Source organism: Taeniopygia guttata, chromosome 1A (genome assembly GCF_048771995.1).
Source record: "Taeniopygia guttata chromosome 1A, bTaeGut7.mat, whole genome shotgun sequence".
Lineage (NCBI taxonomy): Eukaryota > Metazoa > Chordata > Aves > Passeriformes > Estrildidae > Taeniopygia > Taeniopygia guttata.
The window spans coordinates 15,406,192-15,433,135 of NC_133025.1; the positions used below are offsets into that span (position 1 = coordinate 15,406,192).

The following is a 26,944-nucleotide window of genomic DNA, read 5'->3' on the forward strand; positions in this document are numbered from 1 at the left end:
CAGTTTTTGGAAGTTCATTCTTTAATAGTTCAGTTACATTGGCAGGTTTAATTTTTTTCTTCATTTGGATAAGCCTTTTTCTTATTACATGTCGTGAATATTCCTCTAGTTTTCTAATTCGATTGTTTGTGATTTACAAGTGTTTTAACCACTGCCAGCTAATTCTAATATTGTGTTTTTTCTCAACTTCCACTTAGAGAGAGGTGCCAAACCTGTTACAAATTTTGTGAAGAATCTTTCTGCCTTATTAGACTGGTATTCTATCTACACTTCTGCTATTGCCTTTATTGTAAGTTATCCTACTCCTCCAGGAGTAGTAAGAACTTGAAAAAATACATTATTTGCTGAAATTATTTGAAACTGCCATATCTGAGTAGGAGTTGTGCTACAGTTCAAGTCAAATCAAAAAGTGTAATTTCATTTGACACAAAATACCAGTAGTAGTCACTTCTGTTATGTATAAAACCAGTAAAATTTTCCTGGGTGTTTCCTGGGTGTCTTGTAGCATAATTTTGTAATTGTTAAAATAACTTAGAACTATCTGGGTATTGTTCACTCCTTTCTTGTTTCTCATCTCCCAGTCCTGGTAATTCAATGATTACTTCAGCCTCTGCAAAGTTTCTTCTTGTCTAGGGCTGAAATGCTGGTAGTGGTTACATTTGATGAGAAGCTATTGTCCCCATCAGGGCTCTTTGCCATTTGTTAGGATCATATGGATCAGAGGCAAAATGCCTTGATTTCAGTAGGATTCAATGTGCAAACATTAGGCCTGTGAGCTGAGTTTGAGCCTTTCTATGCTATCTTAATGAGGTTTGGATGCTGCAAAGAGACATAAGTATCCAGTGGAGTTTTGATTTGTTTTCCTTCCTCCTATTGTTAATTTAATTATCTAAATTCTTTCAGTCATAGTGTATATTAAATGAATTTCTGTCAAAGGAATTGGCAATAGCTGTGTGGTGAAAATGTCACTCAACTTATTGTTAAATAATACCTCCCTGTAAGTTACAGACCTCCTGCTATTTTGCGTGGCACAGCTGAAGGAATACTGAGGAGGAGACTTCCCTCCCAGTGCCCTCTGTCTGTTCCTTCTCTGTATCTGCTGATTTTTCTATTGCCTTACCTGGTAAGCCCATTTTTTCAGATAAAAACTGAAAGAAGAAACTTGAGCTGGTTTTTTTGAAAGCTCTGGGACCTGTGAGCCAGAGCAATGTTTCACTTTGGGGTTATCAGTAAAAACCCTATTGTCTCTCACAGAGAGACTCTAGTCTCTGTTTTCAGAAGGTGGGAGGAAAATAACTTTTGAAGCTTCTCGTGTTTGTACTTTTTACATAAAATAAAACCTGTTTTCCTGCAATCTTTTTAGTCTTGGTAAAAATTTGGGATTTAATTTTTTCTGAAATAATAGAGTGAGAGTTTATCTTGTTGCCCAGTATGGGGCTAATTGCTGTAATTCCACTTCCATACCATGGCTTCTGTGCCATTGCTGACCAAATCATGGTCACATAGCAGATTCACAGACTTGAGGGTTTACCTCTTTTTATTTCCTCCTACCCCTTCAAGTAATTGTAGTGTTGAAAATACTCTCTCTGAGGCAACTGAGAACTAGTTAAGTGTCATCTCTGGAGATTTGGTTCATTCTTAGTTTTGATTTTGCATTCTGAATGTGGGGCTGTTTTCAGTTACAGAGTGGCTAAAATTTATTACCTTTTTTTAATATGAATTGCATGGCTCTGAGCCAAACAGCACAGTGGGAAGTGGTATTTCATGTAACGCACTGTACCTCAGTTTGTAATCCACATCTCTGTTTGTTTTTTCTTCTTAATCTGCAGATTTACATCAATGCTGTATGGCATGGCTGGGCCATTCCTATGTTCTTATTTTTAGCAATTTTGAGGTTATCCCTAAATTACCTCATAGCCAGGTATTTGCATAAATACTAGCTTACTTAAGTAATGCTTTGTTTGAAAGATGTTTTGTTATTCTTGCACTGAATTGTAAACTGCTACCTTTTCTAATATTGTGAGTTACATTTAAGATAGTGAAATTCAAACTCAAATATCCTAAGTATCATTGCTCAGTTTCTATAATATACTATTATTGGGAATTATCTTTGTATCCTGTGATTTGGGTTATCATAAACAATGTTGCATGCTCTCAGACAAATCCCTCAGCACACAAAAATTCTAATATTTCTAATTCTGCAATATTTAGAGTACTTGAAGAATATCACCTTCAATATTGAAGCTTGCTGTTTTTCCCAGCAGAGAATGTTCACCTAGGCATAAAATGGCAGTTGAAATACTCTTGAAATACTTTATTCAAAGTATCTTCCATTTGTAAAGTCAATCTCTTGTACAAATTAAGTCTGGGGTTTTTTTTAATTCACCTTAAAATAGCGTAAAGGACCTTTATGTGCATATTGTAAAATAACTTTTCTGACTTTTTAATTGATACTTTCTGTTTGACATTGTATTCCCTGGAAATTGCTGGTAGCAAATAGGCTTCTAAATATGGTGATGTAAGTTTCTTCACATGAAAAAATAAGAGAAAAATATTCCTAATTCTTTACTCCATGCACACCATTAGCTTTTGTTATAAAACCCACAAGCAGTGATTTTGTTTAGTATCTACTTAACTAATACTTTTTAAGCTGTCTGTTGGCCACTTGTGCTTCTGTTATTTTGTGGGTTCTTTGTTAATCTGGGGATTATATTATTTGCTTTTAAGCCATAAGTGCTTATTGCAGAAAACTGCTTTTTAACCTTTTATAAATAATCCGTGTTGATGGATGGAGTTCTTGCTCTCTTTAACTATTTCCATCATTCCTAGGGGTTGGAGAATACAGTGGAGCATTGTGCCTGAAGTTTCTGAACAAATGGTAGGTCTTTGATCAGCTTCACCTGTATGCCTGCAAAATAATGACACCTTTAAACCTTCCTCTGTGTTTGTGTGGGTAGCTGGAAAGGAAGGAAGAGCAAGCTGCAAGTGAAGACACTACATTTTTTTTCTTTCTCTTGTAATTTACAAGTCTTTACTAACAGCACTCTTGGGTTCAGATGCTTCACCCTAAAATATTTCAAACTTAAAACACATTTCTAAAATGAATTTTAATTTATCAGCTTGGGACAAATTACGCCCTGTGGGATCTTCAAGAAGTCTTGCATTCTGTTTTCTTTAAGAACATCAAGTCCATCTGTTAATTCAGTGTTGCCAGCCCCATCATTGGGTCTGGGTACATGTCCTTAAGTGGCAGATCTAAGTGTCATTTAAATACTTCTGGGGATAGTGGCTCCACTTCCCTGGGCAGCCTGTTTCAAGGCTTGACAAACCTTTTAATGAACAAATTTTTTCTGAATAGCCAATCTACACCTCCCCTGGCAAAGTTTGGGGCCATTTCCTCTTGATCTGTCACTTGATACCTGGAAGAGAAGACTGACCCCCCCCCCCACCTCACTACAACATCCTTTCAGATAGTTGTAGAGAATGATAAAGTCTCCCCTGAGCCCCCCAAAACATTAAAAACTAAAAATAACCAGCAAAGAAAAACATAAAAAGAAGATCTGAAACAAGGGAGGAAAATGGTAAATGCAGAGACTATTAAAAGTGAGATGAGTATTGCTAAGAATGTTGAGGGGTCACCTTGTTCTGACAAGTTTTTTAAAATACATTTTATCTGAGCTGTAAATGAATGGATTGTTTCTTCCTTGCCTAAGGAGCACCCAAAAGAGGACCTGACCGTGTCTGAAAAGTTCCAGCTTGTTCTAGACGTGGCTCAGAAGGCGCAGGTACCGTGCTGCTCTTGGGCTGCCTCCTTAGAAACGGGGGGGATTCATGGTCCAGGTGCTCAGAGGAGGTTGTTACGTAGCAAGTGAAAACAAATGCGTGAAGAAGAAATACTCTTGCAAAGGGAACTTTACCTGTGAGCAGTGGAGATCTCAGGAAGATTCATGGAGCTTCTGAAATGGCATGATGCTTCAGAAAATGGGTTGTGGTTCTCTGACTGCAGCTCTGAGCAAACTCCAGAGGGGAACAGAAGCAACTTCTCATAGTTTTCTACCTTATATATCATATAAGCTTCTGATAATGTAGACTGGGTGGTGAATCTTCAAATTGTACTGGAATGTGGATCCATATCCCAAGTTTGCTAGTCATAGAACTGATGTAGGAGACTCTGTTCCTTTAAGATTTAGCTGAAGGCTGTGGTCTGTTTCGCTGTATTAATTCAACAGTTTGCACTGTCTGTAAAACAGCATGTTTTAAAAAACTCCACCCCCTCCAAGCCTTGAATATGCTGGTGTTGGGGAGGCTGAAGGAAGGTTTTTCTCCTAGCTCTCTGAGTTGGATGGGGTAGCAGCTGAGTGACTGCACCATCCAGTTGAACTGCAGCCTTGTGCCATGCGTGATGTGCTGATGGGAGAAGGGGTTTAACCTTCCCTACTAACTGTGACTGCTCACCTCCTTCCTTCTGCTGGGGGTGGTTCATATGTTTCTATGAACACTTTTGGAAATGTATTGGAAATGTGAAATTTTCGGGTGCTCTGGCAGTAAGGATTGGTCGGAGAATATGGCCTGAGTCCTGAGCAGGGGTCAATTGTCTCCCCATTTGTTGAAATCAGTTGAAATCTACTGTCTCCAATGGTTTATTATAAAACATGATAATGATCTGTTTCCAAGAAGCTAATAGTCCTTTCGATGAACTCAGTTACCACTTCCTGAAATTTCAGCACCCAAAATGTCTGAAGAAACCTTCGGTTTTGTTACCTACCAACAGAAGCTCTTCACTCTTAGATTGACAGCTTAATTTAAAATATTGGCAGTAATATAAATGCTTTTCAGTCATGACAGTGGGATCAAATAGTTTCTTCACTTGTAATAATCAATCACAAGTTACAGAACAAAGTTAAATCAGATGGAAGTCATCATCTGTTGCTATTCTGTTCTGTATTTATTCAGTTGTGAAGTATAAAAATGGCAAAAAAATAGTTTTAAAAAAAATCACTTCTGGGAATTGCTTGCCAACAAAGTCAGAAAGCTATTTGTTTTCATTATGTGGACAAAAAACTCCAAAACAATGCAGGACTTGATTTTAATTCTCTTGCTTCTTATGCAGAACCTTTTTGGCAAGATGGCAGACATATTGGAAAAATTTAAAAAGTAAGTTATCTGATATGAGATTTTCCTCCCTTTTTAAAACAAGACTTTACTAATATCTGTAACACTGGTAATAAAATTTTGCTTCTTTTTTCTTTTCAGCTTGTTCATGTGGGTCCAGCCAGAAATTACACAGAAGCTCTACATTGCTCTATGGGCAGCTTTTATTGCATCCTGCTTTTTGCCCTACAGGATTCTTGGGCTTGCATTGGGTAAACACAATAAATAATTCATCTTACAGTCTAGACTTAATGGTTAAAACTTACATGATCTTTAGAAGGAGAATTTTAGAGTTTAAGGGAGAAAACCTGCATTAATAAATCATGCAGTGTTTTAAAGTATTTTCATTGTGCTTGGCATCATTTGTCATGACCATTTTGAAAACCATCTCAGTGTGTAATAAGAAAAGACTGAATAATGCTTTTGCTTCTTGAAGAGAAGTCTATGGTAAGCTGTTAGCTTAGAATTTCTCAGACTGTCATCTCCAAGGCTTCTGGAAAATCCTGTATGTTGAGGGTGTTTTTCTCATACATCCTTGTAGATTAAATATGTGGCTTTATACATCTGAAATGAAAATGACAATGTAGGCAAAAAGTAAGAGTTAGTGGGATTCCTGGTAAAACTTGGAGGATGGGCTGGACAAAATGAACAGACTACTGTGGGTCTGTTACAGATCCTCAGTCTCAGCTGGGAATTGAGAAGAGGGTTCTCACTACATAATGAGACTCTTTGCTAATGTACAAAGCCCTGTACTGTGAACCAAGAACTCTCATTTTTTTCATTAATGATGTAATCAAATTAGTATTACTTTTAGTGGCACTGAACTTCAAATTTAGTTAGCTTGAACATAAATGCAGGTTTGCTTGACACAGCAATTGAATTTAGATGGGTGAGGAATAATTGTTTGACTCTTAGGAGATCTAAATTCCACTCAGTAAAGTTTGGGGTGAGAATTTTAAGCCCATATTGAATGGCAGAAGGCAAGGAAATAGCTTGTATGAGATAAGAGTTGGGACTGGAAGACAGAGTTATATGTAGTACGTGAGAGCCCTCTGTTGCCATTAAAATTCTTGCAGAAGCTGCATAGTTGAATGCTCTGGTGTGTTTTTTCTTTTGGTAGTATATAATGTTTTCAGAATGCTTCTGGTAATAAGGAACATATGTTTGAATTATTCAAATGTTCTTCTGCCTAATAGTGGCTATGTAAATGTTTAAGGGAACTGAGGCTGGGAAGGAAAGAAAAATAGTTTTCTGGTGTTGGAAGAAGAATAGCAAAATAGTAAACCTAGGAGAATGGTTTTAATACTGTGACTTAGCATACAGGATTCAGTTTCATTTGTGAACTTTTGAAAATATGATCAAAACAGTGATGTTCTTAATGCCTCTTCAGCATTCAAATTGAAGTGACCTTTTTTTCAGGACTCTATGCTGGAGTCAAGTTTTTCCTTATTGATTTTATCTTCAAACGATGCCCCAGACTAAGAGCTAAGTATGATACTCCTTATATCATCTGGATAAGTCTCCTGACAGATCCTCAGCTCAAAGAAAGATCTAATGCTACAGTGTCCAGACGGGTAAGGGTAATGAATCTTTTTGTCCCTATGTTCCCAGCCTCTGAAAATCGGATCCCTTTTTCCCTTTTCCTTTTCTCCAGTGACTAGAGCACATTAAAGAGAAGGTTAATTAAATCTTTACAATCAATGTTAGTTGATTGTAATATCCCTTTTTTATTATTTTCAAGATGTACAGTTCTTCTATGGACTCTGTTTCTTGTATGAAAGGAATCAGTTATCAAAAATGTGTATGTTTGTACAGATGTACTGTGAATCATGAAGCTAAACATGCAAATATAACACCATCCATATTCATACTAATTTCTTTAATCTACATTCTCTGTAATTCTGTTGTCAAATACAGTCTTTTTGTAACCACTTTTTCTATTCTTAGACATTCCTTTTCAGTGGAAATTTACATACCTAAATTGAAGTGCAGTTAAAAAATAGATAAAGGCTTGAGTATAATATGCAGCTTTCTAATGGGATAATCACTAACAAACGTAGTAAGGCAGTTTACATATTTAGACATGATGCCTCATGGGTATTTGTATTAGGTGACCTTTTAGCATAGTGATGATAAATGGCTTTGTGTTCGTACTCCAGGAGTACATTTTCTTTTTGTTAAAATGTCATAGTTAAATCACTAAGTATTGTGTTCTGTGCATCTTTGGTAAATTTTTTTGGGGCCTGACATGGTAATTGAGTCAAGGTTTTCCATATCCCTGGATTTGTCAATGTTTATTAGTTTAAAAATTAAAATAGTTGTAGTAAACCTTGAGTCTAATGCCATTTTAGCATTTGCTTAATGCCTCTTAGCACAATATCTTATTGCATTTCTGGAGTTTCTCACAGTACTGAGCAGTAATTCAGCCGGGGTATACAACTGGAGAGCAAAAGGGAGGAGCACATGACCCCTCAGTTGTTAAGAGGAAATCTGGGGCTAGGGGTGGTGGAGCAGAGGGTGGTAAAAGAACTGCAGCACAATTGACTATTTCAGAAGGAAGTGGACAAGGACAGTCTATTACAGAAAGTGAGTCTTCTGCTCCTGTTTTCCAAGGGATGAGATGGATTAATAAGCACTTGGATTAAGCCATCCATGGCCTGTATTTCTCTTGCTTGCAGAAGATGATCTTAAAAGCTCCTGTGGTTATCACACTTACAGGTTCTTTCACATACTTGGTAGTTGTGACATCATATTGCTAAATCTCTCTAATCTGCCTTAGAGGTGGAAAGATTCTGAATTGTCTGAAACGATTTTGAATTGATTGATTCTGATTGAATTGACTGACTCAATTGAACTTGAGTCCATAAACTTAGAGAGTAGTTATTCCTTTTGGCTTTTCTTAATGGCTTTAATTTTGCAAGTAGAGACAGGGTTTTTGTACTACCAGGTCTGGCTCAGTGGCCTTGGCCTGGAAAGGATGTGCAAGACTGCATTACCTGCTTCCAAATGCCTTTGAAAACATGAACGTGATCTCAGTAATTTTAGAGAAACTTTCTTACCCTTTGAGAGATTTCTGCAAACCTCACAGTATGAAAAATAGATTTTTTTACTAAAAAGTAAGAGCCAAAGAGGGTTAATTTTTTTTCATAGCAAAGGCAGAACCCAAAAGCATGTAGTGGCAGCATGTGTGCCTTCGCTTCAGCTTCTTATTATTAAACAGTGTACAAGACAGAGTAAACTTAGACACAATGCAATATTAATTGCCTGTACCACCACTCTGACCTTGTGTCCTTAGAGAACAGTCCTGACAACAGATCTAATGGGTAAAGGTTGTATGTCAAAAGCTGATGACAGATCAAGTGAAAAGGAGTACCTCTAGGTTGTTGGTGATGTTTTTAGACAATCAGGACTCTTCCAGCATTACAAATCCAGTCACTTCCAGTTAGATTTAACTTTTCTCTTAGTGATGGACCATTGGTTGTCTCAAGCCTGAGTGGTAAAGAGGAAACATTTGCATGTGTTAGGCGGGACTAGAAGTAAGGACAGAACTACTCACACTTTCAGCCACCAGATGGGTAATGGTACTGAAGTTTAAACTCCATTTTTTTAATCTCTTTATATAACAAGTAGGTAGGAAGCAGTGTAGCAGAGAGAAGAAATAGTCCTTAATCCAGCACAAAGCACATTAGACCTCTTGCTTTGATCATTTTTGTATTTTTGGCCATGGTGCTTCACCTGGTTGTGTGCATGTGCAGCCCAATAGCTTATCTAAGAAGGCCTTCAGAAAATTCTTTTCATCTTTAGTTGCACACAGATTGTTGAAGAAGCTGTTGTTTTCCTTGGTTCCAGGGACTCAGCGCTGCAGAAGTGATATTAGTTACTATCAGCCATGTTAACTTACTTTATTGTTTTCCCCTGAAGCATCATTGTCTTACAGGTACCCTAAAAAGGCAGACTGCAGATGCCCTCTGCTGTGCCTGTTTTGTCAGTCTGGTTTCTAGTTAGCAGTTGCACTTCTCACGTTTTCATTTGCTTTGGATTTCTTTTCTTAGTGTGTAAATCCTGGGAGGTGTTGAGTGCTGCCAATTTAGTGCAAAGTAACAAAAAAAGCAGCTGAAGCTGCTTGGCTTTCAGCAGCACTGGGCCTTTGCAGAAGAAGAGCTTAGTCCTGAGCTTCCAGGCTGTCAGTTTGCCAATTGTTTAACTGCATGTGCATGGTAGGGCTAAGAGCAGAGCTGCTAGTGCCAGCTTTTGGAATCATGTTTTGCCCCACCAAGATGAAAATGAAAATACAGGCAAGCTTTCCAAAAGAAACTGTCTGCTGAACTTCCAGAAGCAAGGCTTGTTGCCAGAGCAGTCTCCAGTGGTTAAGGAGCTCTGTTTAAAACTAGATTTTACTCAAGTACTTTGGTTTTAGGAACTCCATACTAGGATACATACAAGGATGCCAGCAGCCATTCAGATTTTGTTTTATGTGTCAACACTCTCAAAATTCAGTACAACTTCAAAGCACAGAAAGATGAATGCTTCTAATGTAACCTGAATAAATTGAACTGGTGTGCTCTAACCACTCGTAACTCTTTTTTAATTGCATTCATTGTGTATAGTCTCTTGGTTTGTGAGCAAAATCTTGCAGTGCCACTTGGTTCATGTTTTATTCTGTGTATTATACTGTTAAATAGATTTCACTTTTTTTCTTTTGTCACTGTCACATTTGTGTTGTTTGTTTCTTTTCCTGCTAGCTGTCAGGGCATGAAAAGGTATGGATCATAGTGTGGAAAACTTCCTTTCATTTGCAGCATTTGTATTCATAATGAGCTTATGCTGTTCTGTGTGGCTTTTTTTTCCTCTTTTTTCTTTCTAAACTTCTTTTGTGCAGTAATACTTTGTTTATCTCTTGAAAACAAGCCAAGTACTGATAATATATTGTCTATTAGTAGTCCCACTAGTTACAATCATTGGAGCTGTTTGCAGTGAGTTAGCTGTATCTAATGAGACATAGCCTTTACTGTAGAAAAATAGTATTTTAAGATAGGTACATTTAGCACTGTGTGCTTCAGCCCACTAAAGTGTGTCCATCAAAGGGTAGCACTTTGAAAGGTTGTGTTCAGGTACCATACTAGAGGCTTGTGCTCTAGCAGCAGCATAGTGCAGTAGTCCAAAGTTAATTTATGGAAGTAGTTAATGAAAACTGTTGCATTATGGATTTTTTATTTTTTTAGAAAGCGTAGTTAGCTAAATTATTTTTAAGAGTGTAGCTTAAATGTTGCTGCTCAGATTTTGGAATCGTGTTTCTTTTTCTGCAGCTTCAAACAGCAGCCTCCAGGAGTTACGTGGGCTCAAGTGCTCCAACTGGAATTAGCAAGGATGAAGACACAAGTCGTTTTCATACCACCAAGAGAGGAAATTTCCATGAAGTTTTTAACCTGTCAGAGAATGAACGTCCTTTGCCAGGTATGATGCCACAGGAAGGCTACATTAGTAGAATATTTTTCAAAAAGCCAAGGATAGTTTAAAGTTTAATTCATTTTCTGTGCATTGTATAGGTGTAAGCTTTTGATTTAAAGGTCTTGCTTTAAATTAGGATGAATGGAGAAGGTCTCTTTCATTCCATACCCTTACAGCTCTTTGAAAGAGTCCACAGTCTGCTGTTCCTTTTATGGTTATGCAAATCCAGTAGTCAAGTTAAAGGGAATAATTGTGTGGGTGGTTTTTATTTTGTTTTTTTTTTTCAAAATGAGTCTTAAAACAGATGTTATGGTGTCTAGAACACCTGATTTAGGCTTTTCTTTCTAAGTACCTTTAGGTATCTAAAGTTTAATATTAAAGTTTAATATTCAGTGTTTTCTTTTGTGTAAGGAGAGTGTTGGGGATAGTGCCAGGGTCTCTTTTTCCTGAAGTAGGATTTCTTGTTTTGACTTTTTCAGTGTGTGAAAATGGCTGGCGCTGTTGCTTGATTAACAGAGATCGGAAGATGCCTACAGACTACATCAGGAATGGAGTTCTTTATGTCACAGAAAAGTGAGTCACTGCACTCCACGCCTTTCTTAGGAGGGAAATTTGAGACATTAAAGCGTTTGAATCTAAAAAGGGTACTTTAATAATGTTTCGAAACAAAAATGCCATTTCAAAGTGCTTTGCAACTTCAAGGAAGCATCAAAGGAGAGGGAGAGCTGAACCTGGTGTGTGGCTACGCTTAATAGATGAGATTTTGCCTTGGCAAGGCTTGCATAGGAATGCAAAGTAGCTCTGTACAGACAGCTGCTAGAAGCTGCAGTTCTTGATGTGGATAATGTACTAACTGTATAGATACTAGAAAAGAAACCTAAAACCTAAGTGAATGTTGAAAATTGTGATCAACAACTATTTGACAAATACTCTTAGTTTGGGGCTTTTTAAGCAAGCTGAACATAAAACTTCCCTGAAATAACAGCAACAAAAAAAAAAAAAACCAACAAAAAAAAAAAAAAAAAAAAAAAAAACCCAAAAAAACCCCCAAAAAATCCCAAAAAAACCCCAAAAATAAACAAACCTGAAAATTAAGCCTTGGATTCAGATTTTTATGGGTGAGTGGTTGTTTTTTTAAATTTCCTTACTTGCCTCCCAGGACTGAATAGCTATGGTCATTACTGTTTGGGTCTTGCACTTAAGTTCCTTTGGAGTGTAATGAAAGGAAGTAAAACTCATCTGTATGCAGTGTCACCTAGTGATGGAGGCTGCTCTCCAATGTTTAGAAATCTGAGCTTTTGTCTGCAGCACAATAACATGAAACTAACACAGTGTTTCTCATTAATCTTCTTTTAGGATGGTGAAAGATGTATAAGCCTTTTGACATTTGGTATTTCAACTGTTTAAGGATATATGTCCCTTGTGTGTCTTTAAAATGCTTGTCAGGTTTAACCATTCAGTGCAGTAATAAAAACACAAGAATTCTTATGTGTGTATGCACACTGTATGTTCTGGGCTTTCAGGCACACCAGCTAGTTGTTAGAATTTATAAATGTTTGTGCTAAGTTAGAAGCCATAACTGAACTGAATGTCTTTTTTTATTTTGAAAGTTATTTTAACTTCAAACTTCAAAGGGACAAGAGGATATTTAAGAAATTTATTTTTAAACACTCTATCAAAATGAACACTTTCTTTTCTTGTTTCCAGTTACTTGTGCTTTGAAAGTTCAAAATCCGGCTCATCAAAAAGAAATAAAGTTATAAAGCTGTCGGACATAACAGATATCCAGAAGGTATGCCTGGTTAGTGTTTTAAAATAGGGGAGTGTGGGAGCCTTTGGCTTGGTTTAGGGGTTTTGTGTGGTGGTAAAGTTTCTCTTCTAACTTGTGCTTTTAAAGAAAGACTCCGCAGCCTCTTGTTGTTTGGTCTCAAGGCAGTTTATTGCTGGTTATTTAAAAGATTGTCTTTGGGCTGTGGCTGTTTGGTCAGCGTCCCAGGCAGACACACACGCACTCCTGACACCCTCTCAGTCTGGTGTTTTTTTCTTCTCTCTCCCTGCTTAGGGCTTCTGCTATCTTTTATATGATATATTACGTGTTCTATGTTTACAGTTTTTTCCCAATACCTACTACCTATGTTATAAGGTGCTTTTTTACTTTAAACTAATCTACAAGTGCTAGTATTACTAAGAACATGGAGGTAAGGAAGAAGAAGGAGGAAGAACAGGATCAGCCCACTTTCCTTTATCTTAGAACTTTTGACTCATGTACAAAGTAAAACCCTCCTGTACAGGTGCTAAAACCCCCCTGTACAATACTAAAAAATTTTCCCCTCTACTTTGTAACTACTTCTACTATACTATCTAACCCTTTGTGACTGCTTGTTCTACCTTCAAAGTTGGTAACTCATTCCATGGCTCAAACCCAAAATCACAGCTGTTTCCAGCTGCCTGCCAGGGTCTGAAATGCTTCTGACTAAGGCCTGGAACCTCTAAAAATGTCTGAGGGACATTTTGAGTTCCAACAGGGGAGAAAACTGGTTTTCTGTTCAGCTGGTCATGTTTTGCATTTGTGCTTTTGTTATTTTTGAAAAACGTGCCATGATAATTTGTAGAAGTGGAATTTAATTCTCTGATTATGAATGTTTCACAGAACTGCTTTTTCAGACTCAGCACTAGCAAATTTGCAATGAGTATGAAGACAAACTAGTTTAGTAAACCCTTACACTCATGCATCTTTTTTTAAATTAAGTTATATTGTTTACTAATGCCAGTGTTGACCAGAGCTGTGTAGGCCTTAAAAAGATCTATCGGTAGCAGGAATTCTGTATTACTAACTTCAGTTTGGGTGTGAATATTTATAGATGCACCATCTTAAAAGTATGTGCCTCAGAGGGAGGCAGGATTGTTGTCAGTGGAGAAAGGTAGATCGTTGGAGTAGCCAGACTGGGATGGGCTGGAGTTCCATCTAGTTGGGACCCATCAGTAACACAGGCAAGAAGTGGAAGGTTGGAAGCATAGCAAGGGCAGTGTTGTCCTTCCTCTGGTTGAGGTTTTTCCGCCTGTGGTTACTAATGGCTTTATTGGTGCCTCACACCACTCTCTATGGCCTTTATTTGTTACCCTTTCTGAACTTGTCCCTATCTTGAACACAGACACCCTTGCTTTCTGCTGCATCAGATTACCACAGATTAAATCATGTTGAGCAAAGAAACACCTCAGCCTGGTGTCTGTTACTGCAGAAGTACCTCCAGATTTTCAAATTAATTCCTTCTATTTCTATGATATGTCTATAAAGCAGACAGCTTATGCTCAAATTGAGCATTCCTACTGGAATTAATAATTCATATTAATGGATTTCAAACATCATACTTCAACTTACTTTGTTGTTCAGTATGCCTTTACTGCCATGAAGTTTCTTTTGCATCTGTGTAGTGTTTTTAATGAAGACGAGACAGGGATCATGCAGTCAAGCATAAAAATGTACTGTGCCTGGTTTTATTTGGAGGTGGGAAACCCAGGTCTGACTTTAATGTCACTTTCTCCCTGTGAATACTCTCACGTTCAGCCAACTGTATTCCTTCTTATCTGTATTCCTTCTTATCAGTATTCTTTCTACAAAAACAAGCAAGCAATCCACCTGTGGCACTGGGTACTATGGTTTAGTTGACACGGTGGTGTTTGGTTGAAGGTGGGAGCTCTTTTTCGACTTTAATGATGACTCTGTGATACCCTGTTTTCCATCTCATTTTGAAAAAGAAGCTTTTTCTGGTCTACTTGCTGTGCTTCTGGGGAGTGGATGGATGTCAGCTGTAGGGGAGGCTGTGGGGGATGCACACAGGCCCTGTCACTGTGCTGCGCCCTGCCCACCCCATCGGGCTGGCTCGGCTCAGCTCCCGTGTGCTGGAGCAGGACTGATGCTCCCGGTGGGGCTGGGGCTGCTTCCAGCAGGGTGAGTGTTCCTGTGTTGCTGCAGCTCGTGGGAGGAGTGGAGAGAAGGGTCCTGGCTGGCTGGGTGAGGCTGTACCCAGCGAGTCACGGAGAATGAGCCTCCAGGGAATGGCAGCTGGCTTCATCCTGGTTTTAGTAGAGGTCTCTTAGTTGTGGCTGGGAGGACATGCCAGTGATGGATTGTGTAACCTCTGCAGCAACTTTTGCTATTGTTCAGTACAGAAGGTATCTTATGTCTTTGTGTGTGGCTTTTTTTTGCTTTTTTTTAGTATAAAGTGCTCTCTGTTCTCCCGGGATCAGGGATGGGTATTGCTGTATCAACACCATCTACACAGAAAGTAAGTAGCTGGCTGTATCTGTATTGCTGTGTTGGATTTCTTACGTTTTCTTCCTCTGGTTAACACAAGCATAAAGGCTTTTTTGTCCCTTTATATCAGTGGCTGGCTTTTTTTTCTCTTTTAAAAAATTCACTTGTCTATTATTCAGTATGTTTGTCTTCAGAATTTTAATGAATTAAATATTCAACTTGGTCTGCTGTGTCTGGAGTGTTTTACTCTGACACTTTAGAAAGCTTTTCCCCAGCATCCTACATCAGGAGCACACAGTCTGCTACGCAGTCTGAAACAAAAAGCTGTTGACTTGAGAGTGTCCATGGGGGAGGAGGCTTTCAGGTGGGATGAATTGACCCTCAGATGAAGTTTTTAAGGAAATGGAAAATACTAGAAAATACACCACATGGTCAAAGATTTAATAGAGAGACGGATTATTTTGTCTTTATCAATGCATTTTTAGTACAATTAATCTGTTCCTAGTGACTTGACAAAAATATACCTAGAGGAAATTATTTTTCTTTGTGAACTAACATGATGTGGTTTTTTCTGTCATTTAGCCTTTAGTGTTTGGTGCCATGGTACACAGAGATGAAGCTTTTGAGGCAATTTTCAGCCAATACATGAAAATAATATCTGCATCATCCAGCAATGAAAGCTAGTGGCTTATCTTGGAGGACCTGAAGGAAACTTTCTTCTTGTATGACTTGGTAGTGAAAAAAATGAACATCCTCATATATTTTGCAATAATTTTTTCTTGTCTGGTGGTTTATATTCTATCTGTTACATAAACCAAGTGTATTTTATATATGCCTTCATGTTTGTTTTTAAGGTTTTTATAAAAAAAGACAAAAAACCAAATGAAAACAGTGAAAGTGCTATCATCACTATTAGCCTTGCACATTAAGCACTTTTAATGTTTATTTATTGACATTAAAAGCTGGGAAGATACTCGGAGACCTGACTATATAACAGATTGATCCCTCTATTTCCATTGATGTCACTAGGAATTCATTTGTCCCTTTATCTTAGTTGTTGTTCCCTGAGATGTGAGAATGATGACTGCAGCAGCCTGAAGTCTCCTTCTTCAGCTTGGAGTTTTTAATTGGGTCCTTTATTAAAACTGATGGCAACACCGAGGAATTATTAGCTTCTTAGTATTTCCATATGTACAACTGCATATCAGATAACTTCTTCTCTCCTTCCTAATTTTTGCATTGCAGAAGGATGATTTACTGGTTTGGTTAACTTCAATTTTTCCTGCATAGAGATGTTTAAATTACTTGTACAGTGAATTGGAGGAGAAAGTTTGTAAGTATATCTTCCTTTCCTCATTAACCAAAGCAAGAGGAAGAAGGCAGGCAGATACTTTTTATAAAAGAGGGCGCCAAAATGTTGTTCCTAAAATGTTAGGCATCTTATAATTATATTTCTATAGGTACTTGTCCTAGAAGGGCTCAGCTGTTGTACATGTTGCATGTACAAGGCGTTTGTATGTTAATGCATTAAAGACTTGAAGGCTTTTTGTGTTGGGGAGGTTGGAACGATTAAACTAAGCTCAGATGTGGTCTTTTTTTAATTTGGCTCTTTTCTTGAGTTACCTTGTGATAAAATTATGCTATAATATAGCAACTGAAAGTGCTTGTTCCTCTCAAAGCATAATTTGAGAAATGTTGGTGTGCTTCTGTCTTCCCCCTTGCAGAACTAAATTTTAGTAACAATTAAACCCAATTGTCAGGTAAAGCAGGAAGAGGCTGCACTCCTCTAAACTCTCTCAGGCCTGTCTAGCAGCAAAGCACATATTGACCTTTGTCTTTAATATTAGAAAGCTTTTATACTCTATATAATAGCACCCATCTGAGAGGTTTAGATTTTATTTGCATTTTCATAAAAGCACAGTAGGAGTTATGCCAAGCCTTCCAGTGTCTTTTCCTTTGCTGTGTCTTTTGAGTTGAGTAGTATAGATGTCTCCAGACATTATATGAATGACCCTAAAAAAAGCAATGGAGATGCAAATTCTTCTGTAAAATGAGACTTAATTTCATGGATTTTTTTTTCTCTGTTTTTTTGAACAGGAATTTCCTTTCTTTGTAAGGAAAGGGGTAAAATTAAGGAGGGAGAGGGGTAGCAAACACCAAAGGGTGTTTAACTTTTAGCACAGTTTTAAATTGAAGTGTGTCAATAAGTGCAGGAGTAATGAAGAAGGTGGAGGTCAAACTGTACAAACCTTATTTTAGTCTGGCCATGAAGAGGTAGGATATGAGAACTAATGCAAATTTTATCTGAAGTAGTAGTGTTGAATACCATAATTTGTTTGAGTATTGTAAAGTGAAACACTGATACTCTGGGTGGTAATGTAAGCAAGAATGGGGGAGAAACAACTGTAATTGTTAAAATGCAATTTTCAAGTTCTCACTTTAGAGTAGCATTGGAACATGTCTGTACATGACCTGAAAAATGAGTGCATTTCTAACACCACCTTTGGTATGCTGTAACTCAGGGCCTGGAAACTTCAAATATAAGTGAACTGGTGGGAATTCCATTTTGCCACCATTTAAAGTGGATGTAGCTTGACAGTTTATGGTTCATAACTTTACACATTCGGGTTATATGTTTAAGTAAAAATTACTGATCTTAAATCTTTCTTATAAAAAACTACTTCAAAATCAGTTAATACCTTTTTTTGTAATTGCTACGTACTATAATTTGGCTTTTCTTTCTAGACTCTTCCTTGAATAGCAAGTGCAGCTAAAAAATAGGCATTAAAATAGCTTAATGTTATATAAATCTTAATCAGATTCATTCATTTTGTCTTAAGAAAATATCCTTTGGGTGTGTTTTAAGGTTATCCTTTTTTTTTTGAAGAAACAGAAAACTATATTTTTTACAGAGAGCATGCTCTTTTTCTTATTTTTGTATCATTTTTCAAGTGTAATTTATACCTTCACTCTGATCATAACAGCAATTTCAGTAGGAAATCAGTTGACTTGCACTTATTACCTCCTCCCCCTCCCACCTTTCAGTGGTGACCCTCGTGTACAGGGTTGTCCTAGATTCTGGTTCCTGGAGGAGCTATAGGATCTATACTGCTGGTGCCAGGACAATTAACCATACCTAGGCTTCCAAGAGGGAGAAGAGATATCATTATCCTTTTCCCAGACTGAAATGCCTCATGTGTACAATACACTCTTAAGATTTATTTTCTGAATGAAGAAATTAGAAATGTCTTATAAAATCTAATGTGCTGACGTTTGAAATGAATCCACGCTTTAACAGTGCGAACTTAAAAGTTAGCGATCCTTAAAGCAGCAAACCTAGTGCAAACTGCAATGCAACATTGGTTCTAGTATTGAGAAAACAGTCTGGGTTTCTTTTTTTATTTTGTTTTTGTGTTGTTTTTTTTTTTTTTAATAGAGTTGTAATATAATTGATGGATATCAGTGTACATATTTTGCAAATTTCACTTTACATTGGGTTATCCGGTTTCCTGCTGCTCAGCTGCTCAGAGACTGAAGGTGACCTCGGAGTGTTTACTCACAATTTCCTCCCTGCTGCACGCTCTGGGGTCTGGAGGGCAGGAGGGGATGGGCAGTGAGTGAATGTATCCTTGACTTGTGTGGTCACACTGCAGCCCCCACCTTCAATTCCAATCTTCCTACCTAGTTTTGCAGTACAGCCTGGTGCACTTCAGAAACGGGCTGGGTCGGAACACTTAATGTAAAGTGCTTCTAAATAGCTGAAAGTGATGTTCTTGTCATTCTGTCTGTCTGATTGCTGTTTATATTTGCAGTTCTGTTCATGTCTGTGGATGTCTGGATCATTCACGTGTAATTGGATTTAACTTCTTTAGAAGTTGGTTGGTTAGTTTGAGTCCCTTTTAAAGACAATAAAAAAAGGGAGATGAAAACTGACTAATTCTTGATCACTGACCATTTAAATTCAAAAGCGAAACAAGCTGAAATATGAAATCATGCCTTTCTGTGCACTGTAGCTTTTGTGAGGCAAGATTGAATGAAACAAGCTATTTATTAGTAGCAACATCACACAGGATGCCAGCAGCAAAACTCTACCCTCGTTCTGCAGACAAAGAGAAAAGGATTTTTACCCAACTGTGAAGAGATGAAAGGATGTACCTGTTTTTTGGCTACTTAAACCTGTTTGAAAACATTGGTAGTTTTTATTGAACTCTGTACATTTTGGCAGATGTTTAATTTCTACTAATCATTGAAATATAATGGATGTTAAAATTTTTATGTCTGAAGTTTGAGTCTATATTTTGAAATTGTAAATAATTCATTATCAGTGTAACTTTTGTTTGACAGAAGACTTATACTGTATGAATAATTGAAATAATGGAATTATTTGCCCTGTACATTTTTTAAGAAAATCTTGTTTGTTTAAAAAGTCTTGTATAAATTATAATTTTTATTTAAATAAACCTAAAAATGCTTTGTGCTAATAATGCTTCTTGCAAACTTCAATTATTTATCTATCAAAACTACACCTGATTTCTTGGAACAAAGTTGAGTTAGTGCTTTTTGGCAGATTCACAACCATCTCTGGCGAGAGGTGGGTGAGTGTTATTTCTTTTGAAGCCCAAGAACTTGAATTTTATTTTAAATAATTCTATTACTTTATTGGAGAGTGCAAGTATGTTTTTGGATAGCCTTTTCTATGAGTACAGTCACTTTGTAGTTATGTGGTAAATGTAATGGATGAAAAAGCAAGCAGTGATTTCTAAGATGCTGCTGCAGGAGGGCATGGATGACACAAGACTGCTGGGAGGAGGACAAACTCCTGTCAGCCAGAGCTCCGTGCCACTGTGCTGCTGGTGGGCACTGGAGGTAGGGATAAGCCCTTTCCATCCCCAGGCTGTGCAGGAGCTGTGCTCAGCAGCAGCATTCCCCGATCAGGAGCAGCTGTGTCACCTCAGCTCTCTGGTCACACCCTGCAGTGCTGTGCCTGGGTGTCACCTGTGTCCCTGCTGGGGTGAATGGGCAGGCTCCCCCATCCCTGCTGTGTTCCAGGGAAGCTGTCCCGCTGTCCCACGCTGCTTCCGCAGCGTTCTCAGACCTGTGTCTGCCCTAGGATTGTAATCCTGGGACTGAGCTGCCTGCTCATCCAATCCAGACCTGTCTGTTTGTCTCTACAGTGCTCCAAGTGTTTGACTCAGCTGAAATGGATCAGTCTGGGATGGATCCTCCACATCTGAATGTGTGCTGCTCTCCCTATTTCAGTATTTAGTTTTCTCCTGGTGGCAGCAATGCTGCTGATGTTTTATGCTGGTATTTTAAGTGTTCTGACAATACTTACCTTGTTCAGAGAATACTTAACTTCCCTCTTGTACTGGTTTAATGTGTTCTTTGTTAAATGTTTGTACAAGATGAGTTGCACCTGCACCAGTACTCACAGAGGTTGGATTCAGCCCCACCTGCCTGAAGCTTTGTGGAAGGAAGATGTGGAGCCTGGAAGTCTGGTTTTGGCTATAGACTCCATGGTATATGTGAGGGGACTTGGTCTTCCTGAAAACAGTGCTTGCTGTGTCAAGGTCACTTTAGCAGCCTGTGAAAAACATAGAATTGAGTTGAACAAGCTGTTCACCTGCTCTGCCTGTAACTCCAATTCCTACTGCAGAAAGGCTTTCCAGCCACAGTCTGCAGCGTCACCCACACACGGTGGCTTAGTGCACGTGAGCAAGGCATGGCCTGGGCAGTCCTGGATTAATGATAAAGGGCAGTTACAGCATTCAGCTCGGAGAAGCTGAGGGGTTTTTTGCTGTTACTTTTAAGTAATTTTCAAGTCCAAGTTCCTCTCCTGAATCCCTGGATTCACTAAATTGCTCTCCTTAGTTTTAGGGTAGGCTAAATGTTTAGTACATTAATTATTGGCTCATCTTAGACTTTTGAGTATTTTTATTTCAAAAGTAAGAAATACAGAAGATGTGAGAAGTTAATTTTCTGTCTTAGAGAGGCTGGGATATTGAAAAGGGATCAGTCCCTTGCAGCAACAGTGTCCGCACTGGGCTGTGGTTGCTCCAAAAGTTAGGTGGGTGTAATGCAGTGCCTGAAGGGTGTAGCTATGAACATCTCTTTAATACTAGATTTAGCCTGAACTGATTCTGTATTTGGTCAGGTTGGCTTTGACTGGGAAGCAGAGAGGTGAGGGGTAGATAAATACCTTTTTCTGGTTTTAAATAGCTGGCACTTTTCTGTACCTTGAAATCTGCACAGCCTAGTTGAGAAGTGCATTAGGCAAAATTTCTGCTTTTGTATTCTCTACTGAAGTTCCTTCCATCTTTTCCAATTCTTTGTGACATATAGTTGCATATGGATAATTATCTCCTTCAGCTTTCCTTTTTCACTATCTTTCCCTATTAATTACCAAATACTGATAAAAGTTGCTCTTTTTTTTCATTCCTAAATTTCCAAAATTTCTCCTTTGCTGTCTATGACAGTTTTGGACTCAAAAGTTTTCCACCTGTTCCTTTGGCCTTTGTTTCTCTCTTTCAGCGGTGTTCTAGTTTTCTTCCTCTCACGAAAATAACTGTAATTTCAATCCTGATTATTTAGAGATACTGACAGACCATGTCCTGATGAACATGTCACAAGTTCACTAAAGCTGCCTTCACCTCTTACATCTTCCATTTTGTATAAATTGGAGTTAAATTGCTATATCTGCTGGTTTGGATTACTCAGTGGCTTCCATTTTCTCAAGCTAATTTGTCATGTCTTTGCTCCTGATCATCTAAATGACTGGGAAAGAAGATGCTTCTTTAACTTGTTGAGTGAGCTCTTTAAAGCGAACAATCTCTTCTTGAAAAAGCCAGTTTTACTGGTGCAAGCATTGGTTGTGCAAAATATGTATCTGCAGAGGAGCAAATGTAGATATAAATGATTTTGCCTGCTGCAAAATGATGTTTGGGAAGAAGTGTTTTAAGCCTAAGCTATTGCTGAGTCTCCATGCCAGTCTCTTGAGCATCAGGATGTGAGGTTTTAACCCATCATGGCTAAGTCAGTAAGAAATTCTGCAAATCCTCTCCCTAGGTTGTTTATGTCAGATGAGTATTTGGGAAGGATTCCTGGTGTAAAGTCTGTAAACAAAGCAACTGTATTCAGTTTTGGTTTTGCTTTGTCAAAAAATGTTGCCCCTGACCAGAAATGTCTTTGGCCAGTCACAAATATTAACCAGCCACACAACAGGAATAAGAGTCATGAGTTGATTCTAAACCTAACAATCCTTAAAAATATCATGCAAGTTACATATTTGTAGATATGAGATCTATACAAGAATTATTTGGGGTGAAAAGAAGCTCTTTGCCAAAAAAAAAAGGAAAAAGGATTAAATCTTCTAGATGTTATTTGGGAGAAATCTGTTGATGGGTCCTGGAGTGAGCTAACAGCAGCCTCCGTTAGACATTTCTCCTGAAGTGTGAATATTTCTTTACTCTCATAATGCAAGGCTTTCCTGTGTTTCAGATGTGTTTTTCTTGCAATACCCTGCATTTTGGATGCTTGCGGGAAGTGTGTTGTTGGTGTTGGTTAGTGGACATGCCCTAGAAGTTTCCAAATCCACACAGGATGTCATCATTACTCCCAGCACTTGCCTGGCAGGGCAGATCCCTTTTCCTGCTCATAGAGGGAGCTTCACATTGGTGTCATGGGGTGCTGACCCCTATGAATTAGCAAAATAAGCAGCCCTGACTGCAGAGCTCGTGGAGTGGTGGCAGCTGTGTCTGTGCTCAAATCCTTCTGCAAGATGAGTGGCTCTGGGCACTTTCCAACAAAAGCAAAGCACAGCTAAGCTTTACCTATGGGATGCAGGGCTGAAATGGTGAAGGGAAGACAGATGGGATATGAGGGAGAGGCAGCTTTGAGTCCAAAACTGGATTGTGATGACTGTGGGTGCTCTTCACACCATCTGTGGCTGAGCAGGGTTCAGGAGGGCTTTTGGAAAAAGGAGAGATACTGTCTTCAAAGCTGTATAAATATCTTGAGACTCTTCATTTAAATATGCCAAAGAGTATATAAAGAATGTCTATATGGAAAATGTAGCTTTACTGTATTGCCCTAATACAGAGATTTTCAAATACAACCGCTGTGGTCATCATGCAAGGTCACTGTGTGGCAAATACCAGTTGTATTTGGTGACTTCTTGGGAAAATAAACACAAAATCCTCTAAACCTCAGCAAGCATCTTGAGCTTGCTGCTCTACTAACTCCTGCTTGAGATTTATTTCTACTGTAAGAGTAATTTTACTGTTTTATATTCCTGACAATGTGGACAGCTTAGTCAAGACTTATTGTGCATCTTACTTGGATATGGCAGGAGCCTGTCAACACCTGCTTCTAGAGGTGTGCCAGGCTCCATGTCCAGCTGGGTAAACACCTTGACAAAACACCTGAGTTCTGCTCCAGCAAACATTTTAAGGTAACTGTATTTTCATGCCAAACCAAGAGCTCCCTGCCTCCTGCTACCTATCTTATGCCAATGCTGGGTCTCACCAAAGCTTCCTGAGTTGGCAGGAGCCCAGCACAGGATGAGAGCAGTGGGAAGAGCAGTGCATTATCCACCTTTCCAAAAAGCACAGGAAGCTGTTAGAGGCTGGCTTGGCTGCCTCTGGATCTGCAGCCCAGGTATGGTTTTGGTGGCCATAATGGATCTGACACGCCTCTATGAGTTCCCCTTTTCAGGTTTGCAATGTCCATCAGATTTCAGAGGTAACTTTTAAATAGAACTTGGATAAATGTTAAGGGCTAATCCTGAGCACATAGTATTAAAGAATAACGCTAAGAAACTGAGTTAAAATGTCTGTGTGTGCAATCTGCACAAAACCTGATTGTGCAAATATTTAAAGAGTTGGAATGCTGTTGATAGAGGTATGTTTAATCTGCTAAATCCACTTCCTTCAAGCACTGATTTTTGCCCACATCTCCCCTTAAAACTTCAAACAGAGCTGGCAAAAAAAAAAAAAAAAAAAAAAAAAAAAAAGGGGCGGGGGGGGAAGGAGTGGCTGTTGCTCATTAGATTTTTGGGGCCATTGCAATAAGAGCAGGGATGGTTAGAGAGGAGGCAGGAAATACAGCCAGGAGAGGTAATGGGCTTTTTTGTTTGAGCATGTTGTCTCAGGGGCTGTGCTGGGTTAAACTCATCCCTCTTAGAAGCAGGAGCAAAGTGGGGATGGCTGTTTCACAGCCTCCATGCAGAAGAAGGCATGTTATCTGATGTGTGGCATGTTTTCATCCTAAAAACCATGAATAAGGACCTGGGATTATCTTAAATTAAAATTTAAAAAGGTTTAATTTAATTTGCATTTTTAGCCCATGTTACTCTTCAGTTTTACCTTCTTTCTGCATGTATGTCTGTGGACACGTGTCTGTGTGCACTGAAAAAATGGGCCAAGATCTCTACCTCTCTGTGTACAGCCAGTACTTTCACATGAAGGTTGGCAAAGCTTAGCCCTCTTTTTTCCAGACCCCTATCCCCACCCAGCCTTTGTGCTCTGCAGCTTTCCCACTTCAGTTCCCAAAGCTGCCTCCAGCCACATCATGCTCCCACAGGGCCAAGGGCCACTGTCTGGCTTGGTAGGTGGTGGCACTGCTGAGCTGGTATAAAATGCAGGTAGATACAGGATTGAGCTGTTAAGCCATGTAAAAAAAAAAGTGCTGCTGTCCTATATCTTTTGCAAAAAAATCTCATCTTCAAGTTGTAATTGCACTCTTGTGCAGTAAGTTGTAAGATGTGCTGTGGACTGTAGCAGCAGTGGTGGCTGCTGGGAGAAAGCTCAGGCTTCCCAGATCCCAGTCAGCAAATGTCTGAGTATAATTTTTTTGCAGGTATACACAGTTTCTAACACTTGCTATTTTTAAAACTAAAATAGGACTATCTATTAGATGGGGGATGTCCTGCTCCTGTTACACCCCATATCCTCAGCCTGCAAAGAATGCATTCTTGCACTTAAACACCTTCAGATCTGTGTTCTTGCACTAGTGCCAGAGATCCCAGCATTTGCTGTATTTATCTCTGTCTCTATGATTTTGCCTTCTTGCTTTTTGAGAGTATGAGCTGCCTGAGGTGTGGAGCCCACCAGCACCAGACCAGGGTGGGGAATGTTGGGTTGGCTTGTCTCTCAGTGCTGCTGAGGTTGAGGGGTTCTTGTGACAGTTCTGGGAACCTGATCTGTAAGCCCCACATGGAAGGAAACACATCACACATTGTAAGCTATTTATGTTATGCTATGGCTGAAATATTTATAGCGCTGTATTTTAATCCTCCTTGATGCTAATATTTTTGGTGGGGAATATATTATCAAAATATAGGTGCCAGGTTTCAGTTACTTCTAAGTTTTTGTTCTTGTTTTTAGGAATTATGGTGTTGGGTTTCTTTGTTACTGCCAAGGAAGCCCTAATGAGAGACACTTTTCCCCTGCTTTCAGGAGTGTTATTTTGGTGATTGCATCAGGTTGCTCAGGGGTGGATGAGTTGATGAATGAAGACCTGAGCACCTGACAGGAGAAGACTCTCACTGTGACAGGGAGGAAGGTGGTGACAAACTTGCTTAGACTTCTGATTTCTGACAAAGCTGTGTCTCCAAGAGGTATTAAATCCCAAATATTGGTGCTTTAAAGTGCCTCTGGTGGGCACTCAGCCCTGCAGCTGTCTGAACGGACAGAGCTGCTGAAACCTTTTGGCTGGAACGACCCTCACAGTGACCACGAGCTTGATGGCCCCTCCAAGCCCAGTCTGTGCTGCTCTGCTGGCCTCAGAGCTGGTTGGAGGTGCCTGCCCTGAGCTCCTGGCTCCCACAGGGCTGCAGGGGGAGGTGGAACAGAGCAGCTGCCCTACCCCTGCACAGCAAGCAGCTGGAGTGAGGCACTGTCCCACTGCAGCTCCCAGCTGAGTACAAGTCATTGCTTTGTTCTCTTGGCCAGGAGAGTCATCACCACCCTGCTCCAGCCTGTCCCAGCTGGGAGAAGTTACAGAAATGCCTGACACCTTGTGCCTCTGGTTGGGGCAGGTTGGGCTGGTGCTGTCCCCAAGGCACTGATGGGTGGGCAGAGTGGAAAGGAATCCTGCTATCCTCTCCTGCATTTACGGCCAGAAAAGTTTCAGACAAAGCCTGAGCTTTTCTCTTATCAAAACAGAAATTTTTTTAGGCTGTTAACCTCATTCCCACCCGTTGTGCCACAATTTATGCTGTCCATTATGTCTTAATCAGCCAGCTGTGTGTGGGAAGAACTGTCCAGCTTGCACTGTGCCTTGTGTCAAGATGGTGAGAGCATCCATGGTGAAGAGAAAGGGACACCATTAGGAGTGTCTCCCTTGTCCCATGTATTTTATCCTCTTCCATTAGCTTAACTTTCTCTCTGGTTTCATACTGGTTTGTATAGTTCCTGAAGTGCAGGGACTACCTTGGCTCTCCTTTGGGGCCTAAGCCTGCAGATCCAAAATATGCTCTCAGAGCCAGGGGGACTTTTTATGCCAGGCCAGTCTGGGCTCAGGGGATCACTGGTCTCCACTTCCTCTGACTATTGATGTGGTTGAGGTAATTTAAATGCCCTTTCCCTTTGTTAATTTTTTTTTTGCTGAAATACAGCTGCTGAGTGAGGTCTCCAACAATGGAAAGGGAAGCCCCCGTGGGAAATGAAGCGTATTTATCAGATGTTGGTTTTGATGCTCTCTTTAGGAAAAGCAACATTGTGCTCTGTCTAATTTCATGTTTTTAATAAGCAGAGGCACTGTTGCCTGCTGTGGTGGGTAACATGTCTAGCCTGCTGAGCTGTGGGGGTGACATGTTCTGGGCACAGAATGGGGAAGAGCTGCTCATCCCCGTGGGGTACAGGGATTGCACTGTGCTGAAGCTGAAGGTCTCCATCACCCACAATATTGCTCACCTGGGCACCTCTGAGGCCTCTGGGGTGGGTTATTTAACAATGTGTTTTCTTGTGAGCTCTCCTGGTGAAGAGCGTTCAGCTCATAGTTGAAGACAACTTGCATCCTCCCTGACCCCTGGGCTGGTTCCATCTGCTAGTATTTAAAAATGAAGGGAAGGATCTTGGAGTTAAATGTGCT

At 39.4% G+C, this 26,944-nt stretch overlaps 1 protein-coding gene across 2 annotated transcripts in view; it reads left to right on the forward strand.

Moving 5' to 3' along the window:
• Nucleotides 1-19,338, forward strand: part of GRAMD4 (GRAM domain containing 4) — a 76,508-nt gene extending 57,170 nt beyond the window's left edge. For both annotated transcript variants that reach the window (XM_072920222.1, XM_030255941.4), the window contains 12 exons: nt 198-289; nt 1,830-1,921; nt 2,830-2,878; nt 3,714-3,785; nt 5,111-5,154; nt 5,254-5,363; nt 6,571-6,725; nt 10,458-10,605; nt 11,079-11,172; nt 12,307-12,391; nt 14,817-14,885; nt 15,437-19,338. In XM_072920222.1, the coding sequence (XP_072776323.1) occupies nt 198-289; nt 1,830-1,921; nt 2,830-2,878; nt 3,714-3,785; nt 5,111-5,154; nt 5,254-5,363; nt 6,571-6,725; nt 10,458-10,605; nt 11,079-11,172; nt 12,307-12,391; nt 14,817-14,885; nt 15,437-15,538 (1,112 nt within the window). In that variant the 3' untranslated portion in view covers nt 15,539-19,338. The remainder of the gene's footprint in view (nt 1-197; nt 290-1,829; nt 1,922-2,829; nt 2,879-3,713; nt 3,786-5,110; nt 5,155-5,253; nt 5,364-6,570; nt 6,726-10,457; nt 10,606-11,078; nt 11,173-12,306; nt 12,392-14,816; nt 14,886-15,436) is intronic.
• The last annotated feature ends 7,606 nt before the right edge of the window (nt 19,339-26,944 follow it).